General features: G+C 41.1%; 1 protein-coding gene across 1 annotated transcript in view; it reads left to right on the top strand.

Moving 5' to 3' along the window:
* CHD7 (chromodomain helicase DNA binding protein 7) overlaps positions 1–12,461 on the top strand; it is a 187,232-nt gene that overhangs the window by 90,854 nt on the left and 83,917 nt on the right. The window contains exon 3 of the mRNA XM_080802955.1: positions 11,927–12,357. Coding sequence (XP_080659081.1) covers positions 11,927–12,357 — 431 coding nt within the window. The remainder of the gene's footprint in view (positions 1–11,926; positions 12,358–12,461) is intronic.

Here is a 12,461-nt window from a genome sequence, read left to right as displayed (position 1 = left end):
TGGAGGTAAATCCGTTCTGCGTGTTGTTTCCTGTTTGCCAGCTGTCCCTGGAGATGATGGTGGTAACGGATACAAAAACTTGAGAGGCTGTTCCCAAGATCATTTCTATTTACATTTCTGAGTTTGCTCTAAGAGAAGCTTAAAGAGAACATCTTTAGGTTCTTGAATTAGAGAAGTGTTAGCAGACATTATATGATTATTATGTTTTGTAACCACAGATCTTATTACCCTAATACTTTCGAATAGTAATGTTATAAAATATCATGAAAAATCCCCACTCCTTTGTTGGTGGATGTTCTGTATTGCTGAAATGCACCATCTTATTGTGAATAGTTAATTATTTGTTCCCCCTGAATTGTACTTTGAAAGTACAATTTATATTTATATCAAAATATAAATACTGACATTTTAGGCACAAATGAGGATTTTGTTATAAGTCATCTCAAGTTACACATTTTCAAAACATGGATTTTTTAAATATAAAAAGTTAAAATAGAAACAAGTTACCTAAATATAAATTGTTACATAGTAGCCTCATTGTAGCATTTTCAGATTGTTCAAATATTTTCAAATAGACAGAAGTATCTAAGAACTATAAAGAAGGCTGCCGAATGGATGTTGACAGTAAGACACAGGGTAAATCAAACGGCAGTTTAAACTAAAACAGCTTAGTTCAGAGGGTACTGCTGTTTTATAACCATATTTAAAAATTTGTTCCTCTTTTACTCCCTCAAACGGAGTTCAGGGATATAATGGATCCCATTATAGGTAAAAGGTCTGTGACTCAGCCATCGAGCTACTCAAACTCTTGGCTGTTTTAATTGCCACCATTAATGCTTTAGTACTTTTATCTCATAAAAATAGATATCATTGATGTAAAATGTGTGCCTGTTGAAGATACATTTGTACCTCTGCCCTGGTGGTTAGCTAATCATCCATTTGTGTTTGAAGTTAGTTAGGTTTTTATGCAGATGGGAACTTGACATAGATCAGTGATTTGTTCAGATTTAGTCATTTAATTAAGAAAAAATGCCATGTAGTAATAAGGATAATACCTAGCTAGAATATTTTCCCAAAAGAAACTTGCTTTATTTTGGCTTGCATTTTAACTACATTTAATTGATGGAAGGATGGTGGACTTTTACCAAGCTTTGTCTTGAACCCAAGAGAGTAATAATGTTTCTCTAATTTAAATGCTGTGACTTTAACAATTCAAGGGAAATATAGAAGTCACTCTCTTGTGACACATCTGTGTAAACTTAACTATGGTAATTGGCAGTATTTCTCTGCCCATCTTCTGCAAAGGGGAAAATATCAAGGTGTGAAGGAAACTCCAAGAACACAGCAGGAGCTAAACGTTAAAATGGGAAAAGCTACTTTGTTCTGGGCTTTTCCCTCCAGTATGCTAGGGAGTCACAGTCATTCATTATTCATATTGCTGTGCACAAACAAGGTACAATGTATTCATCTAAAATGAGTACATCTCAAGAAAGTTTAAGTTCCCAATTACTATGTACACACTTATTTCTCTATAGTATAAACAGAAGAGCAAAAATTGGTGGGGCAGTTCATTAACTTATTTTCTGTTCTACAGCTGTAATTATGGAATTGTATTCAAATAAGAAAAAAAAAACAATCTGACTTTATAAAAGGGACTCAAATCTGAAACAGTTCTGAAACTAAAACCTACGCACACAAAGCATTTGTGAGCTTAATATACATAACCAAGCTTCTGTTCTTGCCCAGCTGTGTAGATTCAATTATAATAATTTTCTCAGTTGCATAACATTGCTGTTTGTTTATTACTGCGTTATTAGTCAGTGAATGAACCTCCCTCTTTTTGACCCCTCAGCAGTGTTTATAAAATACTTAATTGCCTTGGTATCTTCTGTTTCATGTGTAATTCCAGCTGGAAGGAGTCATCGGGACACCATCCCCTTGAAGTGTTAAACAGACTGTTTCTAATGTGCAGTAAAGTTTCTTTTAAAATATCTGGAACCTTTAATATTGTTTATAGTGCAGTTTCTTACATTTTTTACTTGAAAATGGAGTGGTTTTCTTAGAAAAATCCTTGTGATGATCTCCGTGACAGTTAACTGTGAAACAGTGTTGGGCTCCAGCCTTCCTGAAGCAGCCACATTCTCTGAGTCGTCTGAGCAGGTCCCAGTGCCCCCAACACTCCTTCCCTTCACCGCATTCCTCCTCACCCCACCCCACCCCATTGTTACCTTACCCCCAGCTCTCCTGCCATCTCATCCTCCTGCTTCCTGGAGTGTGGGAGCGTCAGGGATTAGGCAGCAGGTGTGATGGCTGAGATGCAGGCTCTGCAGAGAGGTTGCCTGGGTTTAACCCTGACTCCTCTTCTAACCAGCTTTTTGTGACCTTTGGCAAATGCATTGATCTCTTTGTGTGCCTTAGTTTTCCCGTGCATAGGATGGGGTAGTTTCCCAAGGTGCTTGTGAGGCCGGAACAGTGCTTGGAACCGAAGTTCTCAGCCTTAGCCACAGTGGCAGCTTCACACAGGTATACAGAAATACTGGGGTGCTGTCTGTTGTCATGTGGAAGGATCAATGTCTAGCATGAGAAGAGGGGTCATTTGTTATTTATTGCTGTGTAACAAATTACCGCAAATTTCATGGATAAGACAACACCCCTTTCTTATCTCCGAGTTTCTGTGAGTCAGGGTTTGAGCACAGCTTCACTGGTCCTCTGCTCGGGGTTTCAGCAAGGCTACAGTCAGGTGCAAGGACTGTGTTCTCATCTGGAGACTCAACTGGGGAAGAATCCGTCTCCCAGTCCATTCTGGCTGCTGGCAGAATTCGTTTGCCGTGGCTGTAGGTTGAGGGGCTTCAGCTCTTGCTGCCTGTCACTTGGGGCTGCCCTCCCCTCCTAGAGGCTGCCTGCCGTGTCTTAGCATGCTGGGTTCCCCCACTGTGGCCCCCTCACTCTGGTTACTTGCTCCCTTGGTGCCAGCAACAGAGAGTCTCTGACCTTCATGGAGAGCCCACATCCTCTTTACAAACCTCCCCTAGTTAAACGAAGCTTATCCAGGAAAATCTACCCTTTGAGTAACTTCAAACCAACTGATTTGGGACCTTAATCACAACTGCAAAGTCCTGTGACTTTTGCTGTGTTCTGTTGCCTGGAAGACACGGGTCCCCTCTCCAGTCAGGAGGTGGAAATCCTATGGCCATCTTGGGATTCTGTCTCCTATAAAAAGTAAAGAAATTTTTAATAGGACCAAAGTAGTTTATCTTTAAGCCATTTATTGCCAACGGAATTTGCTAGACTCAGTCTCTGAGTTCTGGAGAACTTGCCTGCCTGGAGTGTATAAATTAGCTTTATCGCTGAGCTCCTTATAAATTGATTTTTTTCCCCTCAAAGGTTGTTCTATTCCTATTTCTACATGAACCCTTGGGATTGGCCAGTGCTAGAGACACACTTTCCTTTCAGTCTACTGAGTTTGACTTTTTAAATTCATAGGAATAACATAAGTTACATATAATATTAACATTTATAGAGTGGTGGAAACTTAAATGCAAACTTGGTATCAGTTGCTTTTCCAGAGCCAAACTACATACGTTTCACCTTTCCAGTTCAAGAATCAAATTTGTTGTTGGGTATACCAGTGACAGCAAAGTGCCCTGTTAGTGTACAGTAAAAAGTTATTGAAGCAAACTTAACTATTTTAGTATGCAAGTTTGGTCTTCATCCTTAAGTGTCTTTGAATAGGATTTATTTCTGCAGAACAGTTACCCACTCTAGAAGCACTGTTTTTGTGTTTTGCTGAGTTTGATCCCGGGTAAGCTGGGTCACTTTGGGTCTGGAGGTCTGCTGCCAAATTCCAGCCCCCAGACACCTCTTTGAGAACCATAGGCACCTGAGAGCTAACTTGAAATAAGTAAGACAAACGCCTGTGAACTGGGAATTTGTTCTGTAGCTTCTCATTCATTGATATTTACTGAGTTGAGCCTGCTAAGGAAAACACTGTGGAAGGAGGTGAAGAAAAGAAAGAAAAAAGAGGGAAGGGAGACGCAATAAAATGAACTCATTAAGGCCCCTGAGCAAATTTGTTATCTTTCCTACTTTTACTTCTGGAGAGTAATGTCTGGTAAAAGATAATACTTGATGATAATATTTGATGTTTTACACAGTGAGGAACTGTGAGAAATTCAGAACAGGAGGCTGAGGGTATGACTGTGTCTCAGACTCTTTGAACGGGTTTATATTTTAGTTTGCTTTGTTGTAAGACAGCTGCACCATGATACCCTGCCTTTTCTTGGGCATTTCTGCCGTGGGAATTGGATGTAGTCTTTTTGGGGAGGCAGGCCTGCTTCCCAGGGGGAGCCACCCTCGTGCTTGTGGCCCCAGAGACCTGGGAAGCTCTTCACCATTACTGTGTTAGGCTTTGGAGTGTGTTAAATTTGAGGTGGTTTCTGTTTCTGCCCTAGCCAGAGTAGCAGTAGGTTCTGTTGGCCCCTCTCCATTTCTATCAGAAGAACTTCAGGGATAGGAGAGTCTTCTGACCAGGAATGCAGTCTGATTACCTGTATATACTTTTTGGAAAGCTAACACATGTAAAAACATAATTCAAGTCTTGTATAAACAATTAGGCTAATTTTTCCAAGCATTTATGAAGCAGTGGAGGTACATCAAAAGTATGTTCAGTTTACATCAGTTCAACTCTATGCCCTAGGGGTGTGTGTGTGTGTATGTGTGTGTGGGCACACACGCATTTGTATAAACACGTTATTTCAAGTATGTGGTCCTTAGATGCAAACCTATTACTTCACCTGGTGCTTTTCCTAAGAAGTAGAGTGATGTGTTACCAAACTGGGGTAAAGAACCATGTTCGATTCCTTGAAATACAGTAGATTGAATTTTTAAAAATCATATAAGCTATTCTTTTTAAGTGGCTTTGGGAAAATTTTCAGGGCAGGGCAGAAAGTGGGCCAATTTTCTTCCTGTTCCTCGAAGACCCCATTCATTCCCAGCGACAAAGCAGATTGACTTGAATTCAGCTTCTGTCAAACAGAGTGATTCTGATACTCAAACAGGATAATGTTTGTGTGCAGCAATCTAAATGCCAGTTCTTAGCCACATTTTTATCTTTGGGCAGAAAAGTTAGTGATTTTCCGCAGCTTTAGTTCAGAGTTAAACTAGAACTCTCCTCTAATCCTTTGAAGGCAGAAGTCCCAAATTTATAGTAAATTAAAAGCCATTTTAACCTGTAGATTAGTGTTAGGCTCTTAAAACTAAGGCCTTTTATGGTTTTGGAAGAAGACAACAAGTAGCTTCCTGGGCTTGGAGAAGCCCTCCTCATCCTCTGGGCGAGTCTGAGCACGTCCCACTGGCTGGTAGCCACCACATCAGGATTACTGTCCAGGGTTGGCCCCTTTCTAGCTGTGTCACTAAAGCCTCAGTTTCCTCATTTATAAAAGAGCAAGAATGTCACCCACCTTGGCAACCTCATGTGGTTATTACAGGCACTGAAGGAGAAGAAGGTTGTGAAATGCACATGTAACTGTACAGTACATGGTTTAAAAACCTCATTTGGTACTGTGTCTGGGGATGGCTTCAGGACTTCCTGTCAGTCATGCTGTTGTCTCTCCCCTAACTCCAGGGCTATTCCCTGATGCTCTTCCCTGTCAACCCTGAGTGGGGCCAGCTGGAGGTGGCATCACAGGTACCCAGCAGGGTTCCAGCCTGCACTGGAACCTGTGTCTCCCTGAGGCCACCTCCCGCCTCTGCAGGTCATTCCCAGCAGAGTGTGACCGCCTAAACAGAACGGAGACAGGGAAAGGGAGATGGCCAGAAGGGCAGCGATGGGGTGGCCCGGAGGGAGGTATGGTGCATCGATGTCCTGTTCTCCAATGGGAGGGAGTCTGCTGCGCTCAGGGTCTCTCAGACACTTGGAAAGGATTTAGCATTGGTGGAGTTTCACTGCTGTGTTACTCTAGCTAAAGTGACTGTAGAAACACTACAGGAGAGCGCCTTACACATGAGAGATGCGGTCCGACCGTTCCTATGGTATAGTTTTACTCCTACGTAGAAGATGGGCAGTATTCAGTATCCAGTGTGAACTATTTAATATTAAATGTAACATGATTGCTTGGCTCATTATTTTCATTATTTTGGACTCCACTTATATTCAAAATGTGTTTATAATTTAGATGCCATTAAAGTGGTTCATGTTAATTTGCAGCTATTTAAGATTTTGTTTGTATGCCACATCTATTCTAAGGATGGATTAAAAACACAAGCAGAAAACTGAAGTTTTGGAAATGCCTTCAGATGATTTTTAAATGAGATATTTCAGAAGTAATTAAAATTTTCAGTTCTAAAATTTAATGGTTCTGAAGCACTCATAAAGATGACTCAACATTCATTATATTTAACTCGGTAATTATTTTGACTCTATACAACAAAAATTATACAAATCGTCTTTACATGATTATACCAATATTCCTATTTTATTCCTACCAGTGACTTAAATTGAGCATAAAAGAAACTGCCAATTCAGTGCAGCGTTTGAGCACATTTTATATAAAATTAGCTTTGTTTATAGTCACAACGCTACATTGTAAAATATTTGATAACCACTCTTTGAGATACATAGACACATGCACACACATACTCTCCCCACCCCAGAGAAGCAGATGAATTTGCCCCACTTTAGCTGTATTGGTATAATCCGAAGTGTATCTTGAAGAACATTTTTATTCAAGGTATTGTTAGAAAAAAAGGATGAAGTGCTTACGTACCTTTAGGAACACCCTGCACATTATCTGCCACTCCACGTAGTAAGGGCTGGGACTTTTGCAGTAAAGAAAACTACTTATTTGGTTAGCCCAGGATTCTCTAAACTTATGTGACCTGAGTCATCTTTTCATGTAACACTTTTTAATATCCAAAACTTAAAAAATGTTGTTTTACACATCTTGCCTTTCCAGTTCATATGACTAACAAACTTGATAATTATGCAGTTGGGTGTTTTTGTTCATAAAGGTACTCATTCAATAAATCATTGTTCCTGGAAATTAAGAATGAGCTGAATAAAACTAACTGGCATTTAAAGGCTTGACCTCAAGGCCCTGACTCTAATACCAAATTTAGCCAAGCAGAAAATAGTCCAACCTTTAATTGTCCTCTGAAGAATATTTTTATACTTATTTTTTATTTTTATTTATTTATTTTTTAAAGATTTTATTTATTTATTTGACAGGCAGAGATCACAAGTAGGCAGAGGCAGGCAGATAGAGAGAGGGGGAAGCAGTCTCCCTGCCGAGCAGAGAGCCCGATGCAGGGCTCGATCCCAGGACCCTGGGATCACGACCCGAGCCGAAGGCAGAGGCTTTAACCCACTGAGCCACCCAGGTGCCCCATAGTTTTATTTTTTTAAAAAAATTTTACTGATTTACTTGGGAGAGACCGAGAGCGGGAGAGAGCGAGCGAGCACAGCAGAGAGAGAAGCAGAAGCAGGCTCCCCACTGAGCAGGGAGCCTGATGTGGGGCTGGATCTCAGGACCTGGGATCCTGACCTGAACCAAAGGCAGATACTTAACTGACTGAGCCACCCAGGTGCCTCATACTTGTTTTATATCAAATAGTCATAGTTGAGAAGTGTATCACTTGACTCTTGAAACTCCTGTCTGCTCCTCCATAAACAGGGCTTCACAAGCTTGCTTGTCATACATTATTTATGCTTTCAGTCACCTGATCTCAGGCATGAGTCGTCGTTCAGGCCCATGGAGGAAGTGACCTCTGGCCAGCACCAGGCTGACCGCTTTCAGGAGGCCCCCTTAGTGTCAGCCCAGGTCAGGTGCTCTGCTTCCCTCCTCTGGCACCGTGGCTGGTTTGTTTACTTGTTATATCCCTAAATATTTGTTGAATGAACAAATGAATTGGGAACCAGATACTGAGTGCATCTTCTTTTTCTCAGTGTCACTGACAAGAAAAGGGTGTTTCAGCAGGACTCAAGGAGCCTTTGCTAAATGCACTATTGCACCCTGTATGCTCTTTTGGCTGAAGATTGAGCTTCAGTTTTCATACTGGAATTCCTTTTTAAAAGAGTGTCAAGGGATCAAGAACCTGGGGAGTGATACCGGAAAAATAAAAGTGAAGCGCATCAATAAAAGATGTGTTTCCAAAGCCACCAAAAAACCAAACAAAAAACTAAAAAGGAAGCAGATAGTACTTTGCAATCTTAAGTGAACACTTTGTATTTTTACAAATCATTGAAGTCATAGTTTAGTGTGTTTTAAGCTTGTATCTGTTGTTCCTTTAGCCCTGGGTGGCCCATGGCTTCTCCCCCAGAACCTCAGGTTCTCTGAGAGCACAAATACCTCCCTTTTGCTCAATGTGCAGGGAAGGGACGTTTCCTCTTAGGCACTTTCTCCTTTTCTTGCGAATGCTCCTGAATACTTTGGGTCTCGTTTGCTTAAAGGTGAGAGAAAGGTTGCCTTCACTCCTTCATCTCTGCCCTCCTTTGGTTAACTTTGCATCTTGTCTATTCTGCGGTTTTACATAAGGTGACTTGCTTCTGTGTTTGCCTGGTGTATACATTCTGAACAGTGGAGTTAAGGATAAAAGTGATTATCTTTAGGTTATGGTAATTTTTTTGACAAGACATGCATATACACCTTGAATCATTTTTGTTTACCGTTTAAATATTAGTCATGCTGTTTTAGTTCCAGAAGTCCATGGCACCATCCTTACAAATCCCGTAATATTCCAACATGCACATGAAATTGTGATAGAAAATGTGTCAACTGCAAAGTCCTATGGTGTGTATTTAAAAATACCTTTGGTATCTAACATTCTCCACATTGCTCTAATAAATGAGGGGTTTTGGCAATGTCCTGTATGGTAATATCAGATGTTAATGGCATTGATTACCTGTCAGGCAGTGGGAATTGATGGGGAAATGTCCGCTGTAAAATTAAATAGCATTAGAGAAGACTGTACCATGCGTGGGGAGGGGGGCCCGCTGGGCCTGGGAGACTTTGTCAGGGTATTCCTGTGAGCTCCAGGTTTTTTCCCCCACATGATTAAGGCAGGCCATCTGTTCTTTGTTAAATGTTTACAAAAACAGCTTTTCTCTGAAAGATTTAAGGAGATGTGGGTCTGGTAAACACTATAATATTTCTGAGCACCTTTTTCACCCTATTTCATATAGTACCAAAACATAATTCTGCTGCATATCAAACAGGATTAATACTTTTTTGTATTTACTCTTTATGTTTTTTCCTTCTTATGGAAGATTAAAAATTTTAAGGGATACTAATTTATGGCTTCATTTATTACTGGAAGGAGCATCTAAAATCGTTTGTATGCTAAAATGTGTAGATAAATTTTCAGTCTTTTTGTATTAGATGCTCTGTGCTTTTCAAGTTCATGAATGTGTACCAGGTATTTCTCATTAGAAGCTGGCACTCTGTTGCTGGGGTTAATGCCATGCAGATTAAAGCAAGGTATGCATACGTGGGATTAATTCACCATTCTATGCTTGAAGCTTTGTTTACTAGTGGACTTTTCTCTTTCCATCCCTTTCCAGGAAGTACTTTTTCTTCCATTTCCTGAAAAATAGTTTGTCCCAAGTAAGTTTGACCTCTAAGTCTCTTAGGAAAAAAAAGGCTTTTTCCTTTTTACTTACCTTGGAAATAATAGGTAACAATTAACTAGACTTCAGCTGAATTTTAACCACACAGTTAAATCAGACGCTGTGAATTCTCAGGTAATGGGAACGTGGACAGCACCTTGGTTGTTGTTTGTTGAGCGTGTGTGTGAGGGAAAAAGGTAGGACAGAGGGTAACTTCTTTTAGTGTTTGGCTTGCTGTGCTATTCCTGTGTGGGAACCTGCTCACGGGGACTCCCTCCCAACGTGTGCTCTTCCTCAGACTTCTGCTCTTGCTTCTTTCTCTTTCTGTATAGCTTTAATCTTCTGCAGGTTCATCCTCTTTTAGCTGTGACTAGGAAAAGGCAATATGTATTTTAAGATTTTCTAATACCATTGGATTTTGAAAGAGACTTTGGAAATCATCTGACCCAACCCCTTCATTTTGCAGATGAAGAAAATGAACCGTGGATGAGTGAAATGATTTTTCATTGACAATAGAGCTAACGGCAGGACCCAGACTAGAGTTTGTGTCTCTTACCTTGTAATTCTGGGCTTAGTCTCTTGCACCAGTGCAGATGGGAGAATTGAATGTGGGTTTCTTTAGTGACCATGGTAAGGTTTAGTGGGGATAGTATGCCCACTTTCTTTTCAGGCAGTGATGTCTTAAAATTTTGGGATGGGGGTCACTGGACACTTGGGAAATCAAATGAAATCCATGGAGCATTTCCTAGAAGGATGCCCATATGTAAGATTTCAGGAGAGGAAAAAAAAAAAAAAAAAGATTTCATAAGCACAGAGCCTGAACACTGGTTTAGAAAACCTAGATTCAGATCACAGCTCTGTCTCCTGCTGTGTGACCTTGGGTGATCACATAACCTCCTCAGACTTTCCTTCCTTTCTGAAAGATGAGGGCAGATCACCACATTTTTGTTGGTGAGAGTCAGGTGAGCTAATTCCTGAAAGTGCCCAGCTCAGTGCATGGCCTGGAATAGATGCTCAGTTAGTCGGACCAGAATCTGATTTATAGTACCTTCCTGATGGGGAGCATAGCTTTTGGGTTACTCACGAGTCCTCTGCAGACCTGGATCTGGGCTCTCTTACCCCCCACCCCCCACCGCCCTGCCTTTTGGAAGTGGTATGGTCAGGAGGGTGGGTGTGTAACTCCTTGGGTATGGGACTGCATCCTTGAATGTCAGAGCCCATATCCAGCTCCCGATTGGGGCTGGCGTAGGGGTTGAACGGTGTCAGGGGTGTCCGGTGCTTAGCACGTGCGTGGCCCATAGTAAGACTGTTCTGTAACCACCAGCAGCCGTTATTGTTACTGTTTCTGTTATACTTACTGTTCTGTGTCTGGAGAAGCAGATGAAAAAGTCAAAAACAAACCCAACCCCGAGTGACATTTGAAGATATAACATTTTAAAGTATTTCGCTGAACTACAAAGGTTCATTAGATGTCATAATTTGCAGTGCAGATGATACTCTACCCCCGTCCTGGTTTGGAGTGGACTCTGCTCTTGGCTGACTAGTTAACATCCCATCCTAATTGTTAATAGTCTCTACTGTGTTAAGCCCATCTCTAGATGCACTCCTTGTGAATGTCAAAAATTTGCAAGGCTTACCAGCTCGACTATTTGGATTTTCTGTTCCTCAGGGAAATGTGAAAATGTGAAGCTTTAGTAACTTAAGATAAATACTCTCTGCATTTCATGTTAGTACAAGAAGTTTAACGAATCACGACTCACGAAGTTTGGCTATGTACTTTTAATGTGTCACTTTCATGTCATTTAAATCAGAAATGGCCTGTACCGTGTAAGATTTGTATGTGATACTTGGATTTCAAACTTTCACAGTACCTGAATCATGCGGTGCTCAGTACACTTGTTCTTGTTAAAAGCGGCTTAATTATGTATCTTTAATTTGAGTTCTCATTCCCACAAGGGGAAAAGAATTCCATTTAAATTCGTTCTTTGGGTTTAGCTTCTGCCGGTGTTCTGTCATTCGCCAAGTCCCACACACGTAGGGGCTGCTAAGAAAATGGACAGTGTCTTCAGGTGAATGAGTTACTTTTCTTCCTGAACCGGAATTTTTACTGTATTGCTGAGTTACCCTTTTTCTTTTTTAACTGTTTATGTAAGTGCTTTCTTGTCTTTTGGGTGAGAGAAAAGGCTAGATTTTACAACTGTATAGTTGGTAAAATATTTGCTACTTTGAGTATAAAGTTTCAGAAGCATCAGCTACTAACTTTCAGTTCCTTTCTTAAGTATGAAGAATGATAAACTAATTTCAATTCCCACTTGTGTCTCCTAGCATTCTCCGTCGGAGCCCTTTCTAGAGAAACCAGTGCCGGATATGACTCAGGTTAGTGGACCGAATGCTCAGCTAGTGAAGAGTGATGATTACCTGCCGTCCGTAGAGCAGCAGCCACAGCAGAAGAAGAAGAAGAAGAAAAACAACCACATTGTTGCTGAGGAGCCCAGTAAAAGTTTTGGTAAAGATGACTTCCCTGGTGGGGTTGATAACCAGGAACTAAATAGGAACTCACTAGATGGGTCCCAAGAAGAGAAAAAGAAAAAGAAAAGGCCGAAGGTAAAAAAAGATCCGAAGGAACCGAAAGAACCCAAGGAGAAAAAAGAGCCCAAGGAACCCAAGACCCCGAAAGCCCCTAAGATTCCCAAAGAGCCAAAGGAAAAGAAAGCAAAAACTGCCACGCCAAAACCCAAATCCAGCAAAAAGTCAAGGTAGGCTGTGGGGAGAAACAACCACCCACAAACACAGTGTAGAAATGAGCTGGGCAGCGACAGCCCTTGAAAGGGGGCGGGGTCTGGGGACGGGGGAGGGGCAG

This window comes from Martes martes (genome assembly GCF_963455335.1).
Source record: "Martes martes genome assembly, chromosome: 4".
NCBI lineage: Eukaryota > Metazoa > Chordata > Mammalia > Carnivora > Mustelidae > Martes > Martes martes.
Note: the sequence above shows the minus strand (reverse complement) of the source record. Positions and strands in the feature narration are given on the sequence as shown.